Below are 16,834 nucleotides of genomic sequence, written 5' to 3'. Positions count from 1 at the left end.
TGTCGGGCTCCGCCTCATGAGACGAAGGCTTGCAGAGGCCCGCGCCAGATACGCAGATGATTGGTGAAAGTAGATGTCGCTCACGGGGCCAGACGCCACCATTGGATAGCAAGCCGAAGGGGATGGCCCTGAGGTGGGCGGGGCCGGACGCTATCCGAGCACCTTGCCAATACTCTTCGCAGCACCCGGCGGCCTCTAGCCCGACCAACCCAACCCATAGGGCCAGCGTCGAGGGGCGATGAGCACGGTCTAGACTATCCCGAGAAGCCTGGTTTTCGCGAGCCAGTCAATGGCACGTGGATACGTGGCTAAAGGAAATGAAACAGCAGTTCCTCTGTCCTGCACGTCGTGGGGGCAAGAACACTAAGAAACGGGAAGCAAGGGATAAAGCGTGCAGCTGATTCCTGGTTGGAAAAAACAAAAATAAAACACATTCATTGGTGGTGTTTCTAAATTACACTGTTGACAGTCCATCGATTCCTCTGAGATCGCACCGGATGATGGCCACTTGGGCTGTTTGCAGAGTGCACAGTTAAAAAGAAAAAAGCAGAAACAGTAATTATTAGACCAAGTATTAGTATTGTATTTATGCACAATAATAAAAACAGATTTACAAGTTCAACTGGAAATTTAAACATAAGAAGTTTAACAGCTTTTATTATATTAAATAACCAAACACCTTTTATTCCCCAAATTGGTAAAGAATAAATAATATAATTTACAATATGGTACAAAAAATAATCAGGAAGGACAGGCATTCTGCTTTATACATACACTGTATATGTATATTTATAATCTATAAAACAAATTCACATCTCAAACAAGCCGAAAACTTCAGATGATATGGCTTAACGATTATTAGAAGAAACAGCAATAATCTCTGCTTCCCAGAAGCCCGGGAGCAGGCTATCCTGCCACAGAACAGCAGGGCAGGCTGCTGTAGTGCTTCCAGGACTTGCTCCCCTCACATGACATACAAGGTACTGCAGGGTTAGGAGTTTGTCTGACAGCCAGGAAAGATTTGCTCTGGGTTTTTCTTTTTTTAAGACAAAAGTGCCATATTTCCTCCTAAATGCATTTGGGATAGATTTCAAAGTGAAAAAGAAAAAGCAACTGCCAGTTTCCTTCTCCCATTTGTTTCAAGTGTTTTTTATTCCATGGCCTTTCTTTGCACATGTTTGGATTCAGTGGTGTGATTGCATTAAAGATGCTATTAAACTGAAGAGACACCACCAGTAATGAGGCTGCGGTACAGAATGGAGAACAGGACTGATGCGGGAAAGCGAGTAGATCAGCCCATGAAAGGGGTCCAAATATCCCTCCACCCTGAGCAAGTACTCTACACCCAGGAGACACAGGGGACCATCAGCTGGCCTCTTTACCTTCTGAAGAATGGACTGCTCATCACTGAGTATTCACAATGAAGAATCAAGACAAAAACAACTGCCTAGAGACGGGGGCTGTTCAGTCTCACTCTTTAGGGGAGATGAGCCAGCAGAAAGATCCCTGATGACGTCAGTGATGAGAGAAAGGGTTTTCTGAGACTGACCTGGTCTTAATCACAACATACTTCCAACGTACAAAGGAGGCCATAAGTGCGGAGAGACGATCACACCTTCCACTGCAAAGGCAGAGGGAGATGCTGGAAGTGGGAGGCTTCTCCACTTGGGTCTTTTGAAAAATCCCAGCCTTGAATGTAATAGTTGCTAATTTGTGTACATATATAATTATTCAGGCTGGGAGAAAATGCATCCAACATCTTAATGCTACATATGACACTATTTTCCCTTATTATGGCAAGCAAACAAACCTGTCTGGTTTCTAGAGAAGCAGCATTCTCTGTAATCATGTCAGCTTCACAGGTGAGAAGTCAATCCTCGCCTCAGCAACCCACCTCCCCACTGCAGACAGTGGCCAGTCAGCTACCCCCACACAGAGTCTATGCACGAGACAGGCAGGAGGTGCTGCTGAGACAAAGGCTGATCCAAATCTCCAGGGCTTTCCTCATGCTAGACATCACCAGGTGACAGGTACCCACCTCCCCACCAGACCGCCTCAGGGCGCCCCCTGATGGATGAACAGCCTGGGGTCTCTATGGTCCCCAGTGCGGTGCGTGCTGCCACAGGGCACTGCCCCCAGCATAGGTGCAGTAACGTGACTTGGCATCGCTGGTCCCAGACAGTGGGGAAAGGAGAAAGCTGGTAGTGGCCTAACCTCGGCCCAGCCCACTGTAGATCTAGCAGAGTCGGATGCCCAGAGGCAGATCTACTGATCTTGTTTGGCTCGATAAGGTGCTAACTTCAGGAAGCTGATACACTGATCACAACACACAAGCTAATTTAGAGACTGTGGACTCAAATACTGCTGTCTCCCCTCACAAAGCGGTGCTACGCCCCTTTCTTTCAGACCTCCAGGGGCTTGGAATGCTCTTCTCAAGGGCCCAGAGTAACTGCCCACACAGGCTTTTCCTCTGACGTCTGTGCCCAGATCCAGACCTGAAAGAGGGAGACCCTGACAGGCTGGAGCTCTGGGAAAGCTCGAGGCAGGAGGGAGCTGGGGAGGCAGTGGGGCCGAGTGGCCCCTCTGGAGGCACATGCCGAGGACCCTCTGCTCTGCCTTGCGTACTGGCTCAAATCTCAAGGGCAGGGGAGGAGCCAGAGGAGAGGCCTAGCTGGCTGGGAAGGCTGCCGGTCCACTGCGAGCTGGGGGGAGGTGAGGGGACAGACACAAACAGGGTGGGCTGGGCTGGATTCAAGAAGCCACACTGACTGCAGCTGCCAGGTGGAGGGTGGGCAGCGGATGGGCTGGGAGCCCAGCACTACAGCACTGGCGCCCGCCCACAAGCGGTGTGCCTGGAGGGTGGTCTGCGCCTTGGGCCCACCAAGGCCGAGGAGACAGAGGAGCCCCGTTAGCTCCACTGGGGAAAGCTTGGACACCGGACTCCCTGCTGGTCACCCGAGACGGCACAAGGAGCACACCAGAGGGAGGTGGATTCGGCGCATTCTGACTGCGCCTGATGTCTGATCCCTGCCTGGATTCCCAGAAGGGACAGAAAGAAGGAAGAGAAGCAGGAGACCATGAGGCAAAGTGCAAGCAAAGGACTGTATACGTGCACTTGGGCATACTCTGCACTGACGTCAACAAGAGGAAGAAAGAAGTTCCCCTGCAAAGGGCATCTGTCCAAGACGCCAGGAAGGAAGGTGTCAGAGAGTCAAGATCATCAGGAAGGTCTAATCTGCAGTCAGACGAGTGCTCAGGGATCCCCCGGTGAGAGAAACCTCAGGTCACTGGGAAGAAACCTGCAGATGGATGCGGGGAAGAAACCAACTGAACAGGGACCTGTTCTTCCAATGTCTCCACCGTCTAATTCTTAAAATACAAGAAAAACATTTTCTGACCAGCTGAGCAGGAAGTCCACACAGCCCACAGAAGACATGATTCTCTTCCCTGTCCTGTTGAGTCAGTCAGGACAAAAGCCCAGATGAGGGAAGCACTAGGTGGAACCAGGACTTCTAGAGAGACGGCACTCAGCATGCTGCCCGGGACCCTCTGCTGCCTTGTGAGCGGAGCATCCCCTGCAGTGTCTGCCGTCACGGTGCAGACACCACCAGGCAGAGCCAGGCCACACCCCGCTGTCCGGCTGCAGGGACGACCACCGGAGCACAGCAAGGGTTTGGCAGAGAGAAGGCAGCAGTGGCCTGGAGCCTCCCTGCAGAAAGCATGAGGTCACAGCTCCCCAAGCCACAACGATGAAAGCCAGGCCCAACGCTCCTTCCTCTTGAAAAGAAACCCCTAAACATCCAACACAACCACCAAGGTGGAAGTATGGGCACCGTACAGACCCTGACCCACGCCCCTGCCACGGGTGGCTCGACCCCACTGCCACAGCTGATGCTGGCCCTGCCGGACTCCACACGTCCTGGCCCCACTCCTTGGCCGGCAGGACGGGGCTGTGTGCACATCATGCGTCCTGGGTGCTGAGATGCCTCTGCTCAGACTGTCTCCAGGGAGTCCCAACTTGACCTGTGTTCCCTCCCTTCTGAAGACAGCTCCCCCGGACACTTGAGGACCACCAACGCGGGCCACCGCCCTCGCAGCCCCCAGCTGCCTCCACCACGAGGCACCGTCACTGGGACAGGTCAGTGACTGGGGGGCCGCCTCCCCCACCGTCAAACAGAGCCTCCCGGCGGCTAGGCTCGGCAATGGACAGCTCCTGGGCCAGGTCGTTGAACCGAGAGATGTAGTCAACGCTGTTCTCGTTCATCATGCACACCAGCTGTGAGTCCACAACCTGCAGGCGGGGATGGGGAGGTCTGTCAGCAGGTGGCTGGACACCACGGCCGGACTGCAGTGCGCGTCCCTCCACAGTGACAGTTAGAGTCCCCTCAGGAGCCATCTCACACAGTCCCGAGCTCCAGGCACAACCTCAGCGTTGTCACTGTGAACCTCGCGCCGTGAACAAGTGACACTGCCCGGCGGTCGGGTCAGAGTGGCAGGTCTCCCACCCACACGAGACTTCTGGGAGGATGGTCAGTGGCCAGAGGGGCAGAGAGGGGGCAGTAGCTTGGTTCTACTCCAAGGCTGCCTGGAGGAGGTACAAGTGGATGAGGGAGTTTGCACGGGTGTGCGTGACACAGGCATTCTGAGGCAGGGTGTGCGGGCAAGTGCGGGAGCCAGCCGTATAAAGACCTGAGGGAAGCATGCCTGCAAGAAGAGACAGCAGGTGCAGAGGCCCTGTGGGAACAGCCAGCTGTTCAAGAAACAGAAAAGATGGTGGAAGAGATGAGTGAGGCAGAGAGTGGAGGGGAAGACCTGAGTGTACAGTGGGGCCTCTGGCGTCAGGACAGGGTCCTTTGGGCAGAGCCGGTCCTGGCTGGACCAGACAGTCAGCCACGGAGGATGGGGACTCTGACCAGTCCGCTCAGGGCCTCCAGCAGTGCCCGGCCCCCGAGAGGCCCCACTTGGCACTCTGTACTGGTTTCTTCCTGCAGATGGGCTGCAGGAGCCTGGCAAATCTGGGGTGGGGGCCAGTGCTCAGACTCTGGGTGAAGCGAGGCGCTCACCTCAGCAACGTCGGCCAGGGACCGGGACACAAAGGAGTCTCGCGAGTTCCCGTCTAGCAGGCTGGGGCCCAGCAGGGAGGTGCCGCTGCTGGTCCCAACAGGGGTGGGCAGCATCTTCCGGCTCTTCTCCGGGGAGATGAAGCTCGCTGCACGAAGGAGGGAGAAGAGGCCTGAGCCACTGGGCCTGGACCCACCAGGCATCTCACCGCTCACACGTACACTGCACTCTGGATGGAGGTGTCTGTCAGGCTGCATCTGCTCTGCCTCCCGTGCTGAGCCCTGGAGGGTCTGCCGCAGCCCAGGGACGTGTCACCGTGTCCCACGGTGTGGTCACCACCCCACCACCATGTGAGCTGTTTTCAAGTCTCACGATTTCTCTCTGATGTGGCCCTGAACTGCTCCCTGTGACTCTCTGAGCAGGAAACTCATTGGGAGGACTGGCTCCCCAGTGCCACCCAAACCAGAGCCCTGTCTGTTCTGGGCTGCCAGGTGTCGTGCCCTCCCTGGTGCTGACCGGCTTGCCAGGGTACAGCCTGCCCTGCGCCGAGCCAGGTGTACACCCTGGCCACTCTCTACAAGTGCAAAGTGTGCGGGTCCCAGACCTGCCACAGGAGCGCCTTGGCAGGAGACGGAAGCCGGCAGGTCTTCTCCTGACATCTCCTTCCCGACACACGAGCTCCCACTGCTGGGGTGTCCCGATGCCAGCTCCGTGCAGCCGGCGCCCTCAGACTCACCGAACAAGCTGCTGAGGGATGAGTCTGTGGGATCACTAGGGCACCACTGGGGGTCGTGGGTGGGAGAGGCGATCCAGTCTGGCTGGGGGCTGCTGGATGGGGAGGGCAGGCTCTTGGAACTGTCGCTGCCATTCAGTTTTGCTGGAGAGAGGGGGACTCCTTCACCTGTCAACCAAAGTTTGGGGTCAGACACCATGTGGGGTGAATGGCTGAGGAGGCACGGCATGTGCAGCTGAGCTGGGAGGCCCAGGACCCCACTAAGGCCCCGCGACAGCAGGGACATGCACCCATCACCAGACATTAACACTGGCCACAACAGACAGAGGCAGGCCCCGTGCTGAGGGTGGCACCTGAACCCTCCTGCTACTGCTGACAACAGTTCTGCAAGATGCCTGCTGTCCCCAACGCCCCAGGGAGGGGAACACGCTCAAAGGGGCCAGTCACTAGCCCCTGATGATGTCCTGCCAGCCGCTAACTCAGCTCTGAATCCACGGCTGGACTTGACCAGGAGGTGCCAACCACACTGCCTTCTGTGGCGCCGTCTCCGGGAGCTGGGGAACCAAAGCCCATGGGTACCAGCCCAACCCCTCCTAGAACCTGCCAGCCAGCAGGCATCACCCCAGTTCAGAGCCAGGGAGGAGATGGCCTGCCTGACCCCCAGGCCAGGGACGCCATGTCAGTCCCTCTGTATCCAAAAGCCCGGGCAGTCACTCCAGACAACCATGGCTCAGGCCAAGGCTGGTGGTGCCTCATAGACGCAGAGGCTCAACGACCAGAAGCAGAGCTGAGCTGGACAACAAGGTGCCCAGAAGCGGCAGTCAGGCGGGAAGTCAGTTCCCCGAGGGAACCATGCCTGGGAGGCCGGCAGTGGCGCTTGTGGGCTCACCGTACTGGCCGGAGCTGATGGCGATCTCAATGATGGAGTCACTGATGTGTGTGGCGGGCTCTCCCTGCGAGAGCACGTCCTCAGGTGGGCCGGGCAGGGAGATGTCCAGCAGGGCAGAGACATTAGGCGGGGAGAGCCGCGTGCTGGAGGCGTCCGAGGGGGGCAGTGGTGTGGAGAGCCCATTGTGGACAGGGGCCTTGGACAGCTCGGACAAGGAGAGAACGGGTGGGTTCTGTGGAGACAGGCACTGTTGAGACATGACAGAGCAGGAAGCCGTATTGAGGCGCGAAAACCAACCAGGCCCCGCAGAGCAGCAACTGAGGACGGCGACAGCAAGAGGCAGAGACCCCAGCCGCTTCGCACTCTCCCCCAGGAAACACCCCTGGGGAGTCACCACCCCCGGGAACCCTGGGGGACCGCAGAGTCGAGAGGTCGGGCACAGGTGGCCTGGATCTGCTTCCACCCCCAGCTGACAAACTCTTCTCCGTGGCCCAGAAAACTTAAGTCCCTGCAGGATTGTGTCTCAATCAGCCAGCTTGCAGAGGGAAGTTGGCAGCCTGAGATGGGAGCCATGTGTGCATGATCGAGGCAGGTGCAGGGAGGCATGGCCACCGGGCATCACGGGGAGGAAGTCCAGGCCCATGAGCAGGACCATAAGGTGGGACTTGGCGCTCCCCGGGGTGTGGGGCAGCTACTTTGCTCAGCAGTCAGCAATACACTCTACCTGGAAACCGTCGGCCATTGGCTCCTGCCTTGAGGGGACGCTGATGAATGGGTCACTTGTGGCCTACAGCAACACAAGGAACATGCCAGTGAGTGCTGGCCAGCCAGTACCAGGCTCCCAGGGGAGCCGCTCCAGCCCACAGCTCCTCACAGGCAGAAACCGCTCCCTGGGGGGCAAGAAAGCCCGCTGCTCTCAGGAAGTGCCCCCCTGCACCTCCCCAAACTGAAGACCATTTGTCAGTCCACAGCCAACTCGCCACAACAAGAGGTCGAGCTCGTGGTACCCAGGCAGGTCTGGCTCTGCGGTCCTAAAGGGCCGCCCGCAGGGCAGGGGGCCGAGGCAGCGCTCGAGTGCCCGGGAGTCCTGGGCTCATCACCCGTTCTGCCTCCGTCCACGGCTCACCCACTGCACCACGTGGCCTCACTCAGGCCCCGGCCTCCCTGTTCAGTGACCTCCTGCTTCCAGAGTAGAGCTGGAGTTCCACACCACCTCACTCTGTGGCTATGACTCTCAGGGACTGGACCCTGACATCCCACCCCTGGAGCTGGTGGCAGCTGGGAGAAGCCCTCTACACACACTCACCCCTACAGCGGGGAGGGGGTCTTCATTCTGGTGGTGGCCAGTGGAGTCCGGCCCCGTGACAGCTGCCGTCACCTCATCTGAAGACAGCGGGGCGATGCCAGACAAGCCATCCGTGTCCAGGACTGGCAGGGGGCTCCCAGGGATGATGCCAGCACTTTTAGCTGCTAGGTCGATAGCACCTGGAGAAGGAGCAACGTGCAAGCCTCTGCTCTAGTGACACCCGACGCCCACACGGAGGGGACCCCCACATGTAGGCCTCGTGTGCATGTCAGGCAGAGTCGCAGACTTACTGGCCAGGGGGCCTGTGGCCTGTGGGGGGAGGACCTTGGGCACGATTGGCCGGGACACAGCTGCTTTGGCCAGGGAGGACTGGACGGGCCGGAAGGAGCCTCTCCCTGTGAGGATGATAGCAGAAGCACACAGGTCAGCCGCACAAGCCAACAGCTGCTGGGCACGCAGCGGGGCTGCACACACTCCCTTCCAGGCAGTCTCCTCCAGGGCCACGGCCCCAACCAGAGCTAAGCCGAGCTGGAAACCACTGAACGTCAACACTTGCCAGCTTGGGGAAGTCAGCAGTCACAGAGAGTCCCAGTGGGCAGAAAGCACTGTTGCCTATGACAGCGGCACCACTGCGCCTCCTGGGGGCTGCTGAATGGCTGTGGTCATGGCTGTCGACCCCAGGAATAGCCCTTTAAGGGTCCTTGAGCTAAGTCACAGGTTCCTCTGAGGTGGTCAGAGCCTCAGATCTAGGGCCAAAATTCTGTCTTTTCCACCTGGCTCATTCCTGGCAGGCATTCTGCCATTGGAAAGTAGGTGTGAGAAAAAGCCATTGATCGCTGTCTGGATCTTGGGAAATGAAGACCAATAGGATAAAGCATGGAATACAAGCTTCACTGAAGGAATCTCACTGCAAAAGATTCACTTCAGAGAGCAGGGGCCCCTCTGAGCTTGGGGGAGCATGAAGCATGACTCACGTACCCCACTAAACTCCTGAAGACATCATGGACAGGGTGGACAAGAGACCCTTCTCTAAAGTGAACTGAGCACGGCACCCCATCCAGGGCCACGTGAGCCCACCTGGGGAGCAAAGTGCCTGTAAACCACTGGTCAGCAGCCCACACCTGCCTGCCCACACCACTGCCTGGGCCCACTGCAGCTGCACCCCCTGCGTGTGTTGACAGAATGGACCCAGGAAAGTCCGGAAGGTAACTCAGAGAGCCAGGGGACAGACGCCTGTGTTCTCCAAGTCGGGGCTGCGAGGAAAGGAAAGCTTCCCGAGGAGCCGCGGTGCCCACCGGTCACAGAGGAATTCGACAGGATGGAGAAGGAGCAGACGTTGTGGGACTGGTTTTCAGATGGCCTCGGAAGCAGCGTCCTCTGTGGAGAGAAACCAGGAAGGGTGGTCCCCACCAGCTTCGAGCAGCAGGCTCATGCCGACACAGCCGGCTGTCGACGTCAAACGCTGAGCGCCAGCCAGAGAGGCCGGAGGCACGGCAGCCCTGGGGGCACAGGGGGCCTCCCTGGGCTCTGCCAGGCGCCTTGAGCTGGTGCACTGGCTGTCCACGAGGTGAGAGGCCCAGGATCCCTGGCCAGCTCTGCGCCTCTTTGAGAGGGCCAGGCAGGAGGACCTGCAGGCTCTGGCCGTGTGGTCTCTGTTACGGCTACTTGTGTCCACCCCAGTGCTGCGAGAGCAACCGCGCACAGCAGGGAAGTGAGGGACCGGGGCTGTGTGCCAGCGCAACTCTTACAAAAACCGTTAAGTGAAGGAACCACAAATGAAGCGTGATTCCATTTATGTGAAATGCCCAGAACAGGCAGCTCCCAAGAGACAGGAAATGGCTCCAGGGTTGGGAGGGGGCGGTGCAGGTAAGGGGTTCTGTTTGGGGCATGAGAAGATTCTTGGATGACGCAGCAGAAGGGCTGCATAACCCCATGAACATGCTAAAAACCCTGAAATGTACGCTTTAAACGGGCAGGCTTCGTAAGTATCAATAAACTTGTTGACAAACAACACAAAGTAGCCATGGGCAGGCAGCAAGGGCATTCTAGCTGCAACACTGGACCACAGCGCGTCCTCCAAGCCAGCAAGTGTCTATGTATTTAACCAAAAACACTAAAAATTAAATGCCCCAATGTTATATCAGGCTGCACAAAAAACATGGGGCACTTGGAATACATCTTCCTTTCTGAGGTCTGTGATGCAATGCCTCATTCCTAAATAAATTAATTCCAAAAGAGGAACAGATTTCTGCATCTAGTAAAAGGAGAACTATGCATTAATTCACAAACATTCATCCATTTCCAAGCCTACAGTTCTTTCAGCGCCACCTCCTTCATCTTGTCACCTCCACGTAAAAACGCCCCCTTTCTCCTGTGCCTTTCACACCCAGCTCTCCCCTGTGGGTCTGCAGGCCGCGTCCAAGGGTGCTCCCAGCTTCATGATGACGAGCCTAGGGGAGGTCTGGCCTCTGGCCGACCCATAAACCTTGCCAACTGCTTCCACTGACGTTTATAAATAGATGCTCTGAGAGCCTCAAATATAGTCCAATCTCAGACATTCTTGGAACCCAAATCCCTAGAACTTTTCTTTCTTTTCCTTTAAGCAGTTTTCATGCTGTGCCGAGACTGCCTTTATTTTCAGGTACAGTTACGATCGTTGTGACTACTCTATCTTTCCTAATTACTAATAAGGAGAAGGAAAGGATAAGGACTTCCTCACTTCACATGGAAACCTGAGACACAGGAGAACACGAGCGTGTCCTGAGCAACCTGGCTGGCGAGATGGCCCAGCCCTCAAGGAGGTGTGCAGGTGGGCGGGGTGCTGACCTGGACCACCAGTGGCTTCCGCAAGTGCCGGTTTCGCAGCTTCCTGGGCTTTGGCAGGAAAAAGTCCGACTGCATCTGTGGGGAGACAGTGCTGGGCTCAATACGCCCTGTCCGTGGCCAGGTGGCCTGGCAGCCAGGGGGCAGGGGCCCACTTACACTGATGGAGCTCAGGTGCTGCCGGAACGTCAGCTCTGTCTCTTTGTTGGGAAAGAAGAGCTTCCCATGCCGGCTGTTGGGCGGCAACGTCGTTGGGACGGCAAAAAGGCCACCATCTGAGTCGCTGCTGCCCGTGCTGGCGGGACTGGCCACCAAGAGGGGCCTTGGAGGGTTTCTCAGACCTAGAGACGGAGAAGGGAGATGACAGCAGTACTCCCCGAGCAACACCACCAGTGCAGAAAGGTGTGCACCGGGAAGAAAATCAGAAACAAATTCTTGACAACCCTATCTGCTGTCCATGGAAGAAATCTTCTGTATATCCATCCTATAAGAAGCTGCTTTTCTCCTTCTCTCCCTGAAATTCTGGTCCTCACCAAGTAATTACATCAGAGTTTTCCTTGACCTCTGCTGACCTCAGTGGAAGGGCAGATGCACCTTTTGAGTCATCCAGTCTAGACCAGAGGTCAGCAAATGCTCTCTGGACACAGCCAGACAAGAAGTCAGCCTTGAGTACACGGTCTCTGCTGAACTCAGCACAAAAGCAGCCACAGACAACCTGTGAGCCAGTGGCCATGTAAATAAAATAAAACTTTATTCACAACTTGATTTAAATAAAGTTTACAATAAAACTTCATTTACAACCAGCAAGCTGTGGACCATGGTCCGCTGATCCTCTTGGTCTTAGTCTGATTATACAGAAAAAAGACTCAAAGATAAAAGGACAAAATATTTATGAATTACCATTTGGGGACTCTGGGCTTCCCACATGGCATGGCAGTAAAGAATCTGCCTGCCCATGCAGGAGACTCAAGAGATGCGGTTTCGATTTCTGGGTCAGAAGACCCCCTGGAGGAGGAAATGGTCAACCACTCCAGTATTCTTGCCTAGAGAATGCCATGGACAGAGGAGCCTGGCGGGCTACAGTTCATGGGGTCACCAAAGTTGGCCATGACTGAACAACTGAACAACATTTGGGGGCTCTGCTCACTGTTTTCATCACAGCTACTGCAGCTTATTTCATGGAAGAGACGGGTCCCCTTTCTTTGTTCTTTATCTGCAAATCTGTGAGACTGAATCGACACACACTGAGTCCAAGAGACCGTATCTTCCCAATGCCTGTCAGGATTCTAGAACTGCAGGTTCCTTGGGCCAGAAGCATCCTCAATCAAGGGAAAATGTGGGTATTTAAGAGTTCACAGAATTACAAAACTGAAGCCCAGAGAGAACGTGGAGAAGATCACACAGCCTACCTGCTGGCACCACCCTGGTTCAGCTCTGATGAATGTGCCTCTGCCCTGAGGACAATGGGCTCAGAGCCTGTGGCTGCCCCACAGGGGGCCACCGCCAGGAGAAGGACCAACACCAGGAGGGAAACAGAGAACACGACAGCAGGAGAAGGGGACCTGACACTCCACCAGCTTCGTTCTTTACAATTCATGCAGAACGAACAATTCCAGCCATAACAATGTATTTTTTCCAATAAAAATAGTAAGTAAATCGACGCCTTAGGGAAACCGGTTTTGTCTGTCCTGGGGTTTTATGTGCCACATAACCGAATAAGAGACCCTGAACTTAAATTACTTCACAGACACAACTGTGGACCAGCAGGTAAGCCCGTCTTGCTTTCCAAGATTTGTGTTCAGCTGTTGGGGAATCCCTTAACTGAAGGCCTCACTATTCTTTCAGAGGAAAAGAAAAGCAGCCTTTGTAAGACTCAGAAAGAACCAGCCCTCCTCAGGCTCTAAGCCACCAGTTCAGCAGGACACAGAGGCTGCAGGTGATCTCAGAAGGCACGTCCCCCAAGGTGAACAAACTGGTCAGGGTCCCCCACATCTCCTGTCAGCTCCCACACCCAATGCCCCAGGGCTTTTGTGCTGGGCCCTGCTCTTCCCCTCCCCGTGAGGCGGTGGTGAGTTCTGTACCCGCACGCCATCCACCAGCCTGTGGCAAACACAGTGGAGCCCCCAGGCCCCTGCAGGCCCAGCACCGCATGTGGCCAGTCGAGCCTCACCTGAGGAGCAAGGTACGGAGCTGGGCGAGAAGGCCTTGCTGTGGCGGAGGGCAGCCTGGTTTCGGGGGCAGCGTGGGCTGCGGGAGCTCACGGTCACCACCTTTCCTGGCGGTGTCGTTGACTGCTCCTCCTGGGCGGGCCTCACAGAGGCTGTGGAGCCAGTGTTCGTCTCTGGAGCCTGGGACAGAAACGGGCCAGGACATGGACCAACTCAGCACATGGACGATGCTTCTGGACCAAGTGCCCGGGGCGGAGGCACAGAAACACATGAGTGCGGAGGGACAGCAGAAGGCCAGAGGTCACACGCCATGACACACAGTCAGCGCCCCAGGCCCCCAGGCAAAGAGCCGCTGTCCTCCGGGAGCCCTCTGTCTTCATTGCCATGGTGGTGCAGACAGGCTGTCCCCCTCAGTGACAGGAGGGGACGCCGAGTGGCAAGCCACAGGGACTCACCTTCTTAAAGCCTCTTCTGTGAGTCAGAGAAAGGAAACACAAGAGTAATTTCTAAAGCTAAACACAAGTACGGCCAAAGAGCCCTCTGCTGAGTCAAAACCCCCACCTCAGGGGTTTCGTGGGCCTGCCCGAGGCCACAGCCTCCGCAGGCGCGGCTGCCATTGAGTGCCCAGGCCCCCACCACACGGGCACCCCTTCCGCTCACCACACCCTGTGACTTCACCACCCCGGCCCCCAGCACCACTGCTCTCCTGCCAGGAGCGCTGACTCTTCCGGCCCACGTGGGGCTCTGCTCGCTGGCCTTGGCAAGGCCCACCCGGCAGGGCACCCTTTCCCAGGGCCATCACAGCCACTGCCCCCCGAAACGGGAGGCTGGCGAGGAACCGAAGACCACTCCAACCAGCCACCTCCCAGGCAGCTGCCCACCAGGTCCCCGGGGCACACTCCACCGAGCCCAGCCCCCACCCAGCTTTGCTCCCTGCACCCTGGCTGTGCCCCGACCATCCCCCCAGGAAGGCCTTTCCCAAGCACATTGAAACCTGCACTGTTCCCAGCTCCGGGCCACACTGCCCCCATCTGATGCTTGTCCCCGTGACCCACACGTTCAGGCACAGTGGCCTCCCCGCAGCTGGGGAGCTCCCCGGGACAGGACGAGGGCCTGCACCACAGGGCACCAGGGCCCTGATTGCCTACCCTGTGCACCCCACCCTACTCCAGGGAACCACAGGCCAGCCCTGGACCAGCTCCTCTGGGAGCCCCTGGGCCCCGACCAACTGCCCCGAGGCCAATCCCTCCTCTCTGGACCCCACTTACCAGTCGGGGGTTGACCTCAGTGGAGATGAGCTTCAGGAGGCAGCTGAGAAGGCGCTGCTTGTGGAAGGCGGCGGGCGGTGGGCTGGCGTGGGGTCCTGGGGTGTCTGGGCCCAGCACCGCCAGCCAGTCGTACTCCAGCTGCAGCTTGCTGGGCTTGCCCATCATGAGGTAGACTTCAGCCAGCGTGAGGCTCTCGGAGGTCTGCAGGTTCCAGCCCTCCTCTCGCAGTTGCTGGGCCAGCCGGCTGGCCGGGACGTCCTTCGGAGGCTTGGTAGCAGGCTGGCCCTGAGGTGGAGGATCCGAGGGGCTCACCTTCTCCTGAGGCTCCTCCACAGGTGCGTCCGCCAAGTCTTTAGTGCAGACGTCTGGCTGGAGCCCGGGGCTAGGCTGAGGCTCCGGGCCAGGCGGGCCACGGATAGGGGATGGGGCCCTGGCCTGGCTGAGGTCAGCCCCCTCCATGCCACGGGCCTCTGGGGAGGGCCAGGCTGCGGGCCGCGGGTCCGCACGGCGGCCCTGCTCGGGAATGATGAGGTCCTGGCAGGACTTCATGTAGCGGGGGAAGGGGTCCAGCAAGGACAGCTCGTCCTCTAGATCTGGGAGCTGGCTGCAGGCACACACTGGCGCCCCGGGCTCTTGGGCGGGGCCGTCTCCGCCCTCTGCAGCGGCAGTTGCTGGGGTCTTCTCAAGCCGTCCCCCGGCATCCTGCAGCCCCGGGGGGAGCCTGTCGGAGGCGTCTGGGCTGCTGAAACTCGTGGCAGCCCCCTCCCCAGGGGCACTTTCTGGGGAACTTTCCCCGGAGCTCTGTGAGGCATCAGTGGAGGGAGGGGGCCGCCCCCCGGCCTTGGCCTCAGAAACAGCCCTGGGGCACTTCAGCTGGCCCCTGGCCGTGCCCTGCCCGCTCTGGATGCCCAGGATCTGGGCTGGGGGCAGCGCGTGGGTGTCCTTGGCGCTCTGCTTGCACCGGCCGCCCTCCTGCCAGTGCACCGTGCAGAAGGCCTTGGAATGCACCACGCGGGCCACACCTGGCAGCGGTGTCAGGGTGCAGTTCTCGCCCGGGAACAAGTGCAGCGCCACCTTCTCCTGCAACGGCTCCGAGAATGAGTCCTGCAGCTGCCGCTCCTCCAGCGTCTTCCGCTGAGTGCACCATCAAGGATCCACCCGTGGTAGCTCGTGCCCCCAGGCCACTGGGCCTCAGGGAGACAGGACAGGCACTTCTTTCTGTAGGGGCCCCACACCCATCACCGCCCTCTGTGCTGGGGACCGTGCAGGACATGAAGATGGAGAGCTAACCTCAGTCATTTCCCTCAACCTGCTGGCAGGGGTGCCTTGGCCACAGCCTGTGGGCCACACGGCAGCCATTCAGGCATAGAGGGCTATTGTGCCACGAGTTCTCACACCACGAGGAAGCCACAAAGGGGGCTCAGACCTCAAGCCCAGAGGACAAACGGCTGTGGGTTTTAGTTGTGTTCCACACCATCCCATGGCCCAACTACTACACCCCAGGGCTCTGCTGCCAAGCCAGGACTGAGAAGGAGATGCCCCCGAGTCTCAGGCAGCAGGTGCTGTGGGGTGGGGGTTGTTTCACTAAGAAAAAGATACGATTCGTACTTCATGAAGTGCCCACTTCTGCTTCAGGAACTCAATGAGGCTGGAGACCTTCCGATGTAGCTCCACGATCATCCTGCAGAGAACGACAGACAGAGGCAGGGGCTGGGACGTGCGGGGCCTTCTGGGAGTCCTGAAGGCTGTGGCAGCAAGATGCCGCCGGGCTCTCTAGGCCCGAGCCACAGTGTCCCTGCAGAGCCCCCGGCTTCTTTTCTAACACCAACTGTTTAAACTGAGAAAACTGGAGGCCCACATGAAACTGCAAGAAGTAAGAGAACCCAAGCGCCCTTTACAGGACGAGGCGTCAACCAGGACAGGGCCTGGCACAACGGCCCTTCTCCTATCAGCTCCTTCAGGGGTCAAAGAGTGGGTGCAGCCTTAATGAAGCCCAAGAAAATAAAAATATGCATGGGAGGAATGAAGTCCTGACCCAGGCTATGACACAGATGACCCTGAGACCAGATGCTCACTGAGGTCACACAGAAAGAACCCACGTGCAGTTCCGCTGATGTGAAACATCCAGCACTGGTGAATCTACAAGGACTAGTGTAGGGAGGCCGGTGGGGCCTGGGGAAGGTGCAAGGGGATGGGGAGTGAGTGTTAGGTGCGCATGGGGTTTCCTCTTGGGTGAAGAAAATTTCTGAAACTAGAGAGGTCACAGCTGTACAACACTGTCAAGGTGCCCAATGCCCTGAACTGGTCCCTTTAAAAAAGCTCACAGTTAATATACAAAATAACGAGAACTAGAGAATGACCCAACCCTGGGTGCCCAGTGCATAGCCAGACACACATCAGAGACATGGCAGGAGAAAAAAGGGAGCGGGTCTCAGGGAAAGAGGCGGGAAGACCCTAAAGCTGCTGGTTTGTGACCTTGCGATGCGTTCACACCCGCTCTAAGCCTGCAAAACCCCAGCCGGCGACGCAAATGTAGCCCTGGAGTCCGAGGACCTCACGCTGAGGCAGCCCTCACGCGACCCTCAG

At 57.6% G+C, this 16,834-nt stretch overlaps 1 protein-coding gene across 2 annotated transcripts in view; it reads right to left on the bottom strand.

The window, feature by feature from the left end:
• Nucleotides 1–559: 559 nt before the first annotated feature.
• CRAMP1 (cramped chromatin regulator homolog 1) overlaps nt 560–16,834 on the bottom strand; it is a 45,595-nt gene continuing 29,320 nt past the window's right edge. The window contains exons 9-21 of one of the 2 annotated variants that reach the window (XM_070460892.1): nt 15,848–15,929; nt 14,249–15,382; nt 12,983–13,160; nt 10,972–11,153; nt 10,816–10,890; nt 9,285–9,366; nt 8,280–8,384; nt 7,990–8,168; nt 7,408–7,470; nt 6,684–6,930; nt 5,798–5,962; nt 5,064–5,209; nt 560–4,291 (exon numbers count right to left, since the gene is read on the bottom strand). In XM_070460892.1, the coding sequence (XP_070316993.1) occupies nt 4,127–4,291; nt 5,064–5,209; nt 5,798–5,962; nt 6,684–6,930; nt 7,408–7,470; nt 7,990–8,168; nt 8,280–8,384; nt 9,285–9,366; nt 10,816–10,890; nt 10,972–11,153; nt 12,983–13,160; nt 14,249–15,382; nt 15,848–15,929 (2,803 nt within the window). In that variant the 3' untranslated portion in view covers nt 560–4,126. The remainder of the gene's footprint in view (nt 4,292–5,063; nt 5,210–5,797; nt 5,963–6,683; nt 6,931–7,407; nt 7,471–7,989; nt 8,169–8,279; nt 8,385–9,284; nt 9,367–10,815; nt 10,891–10,971; nt 11,154–12,982; nt 13,161–14,248; nt 15,383–15,847; nt 15,930–16,834) is intronic. The other variant, XM_070460893.1, reaches the window with a different exon arrangement.

Source organism: Odocoileus virginianus, chromosome 33 (genome assembly GCF_023699985.2).
Source record: "Odocoileus virginianus isolate 20LAN1187 ecotype Illinois chromosome 33, Ovbor_1.2, whole genome shotgun sequence".
Lineage (NCBI taxonomy): Eukaryota > Metazoa > Chordata > Mammalia > Artiodactyla > Cervidae > Odocoileus > Odocoileus virginianus.
This window is presented reverse-complemented; position numbering and strand designations above follow the sequence as displayed.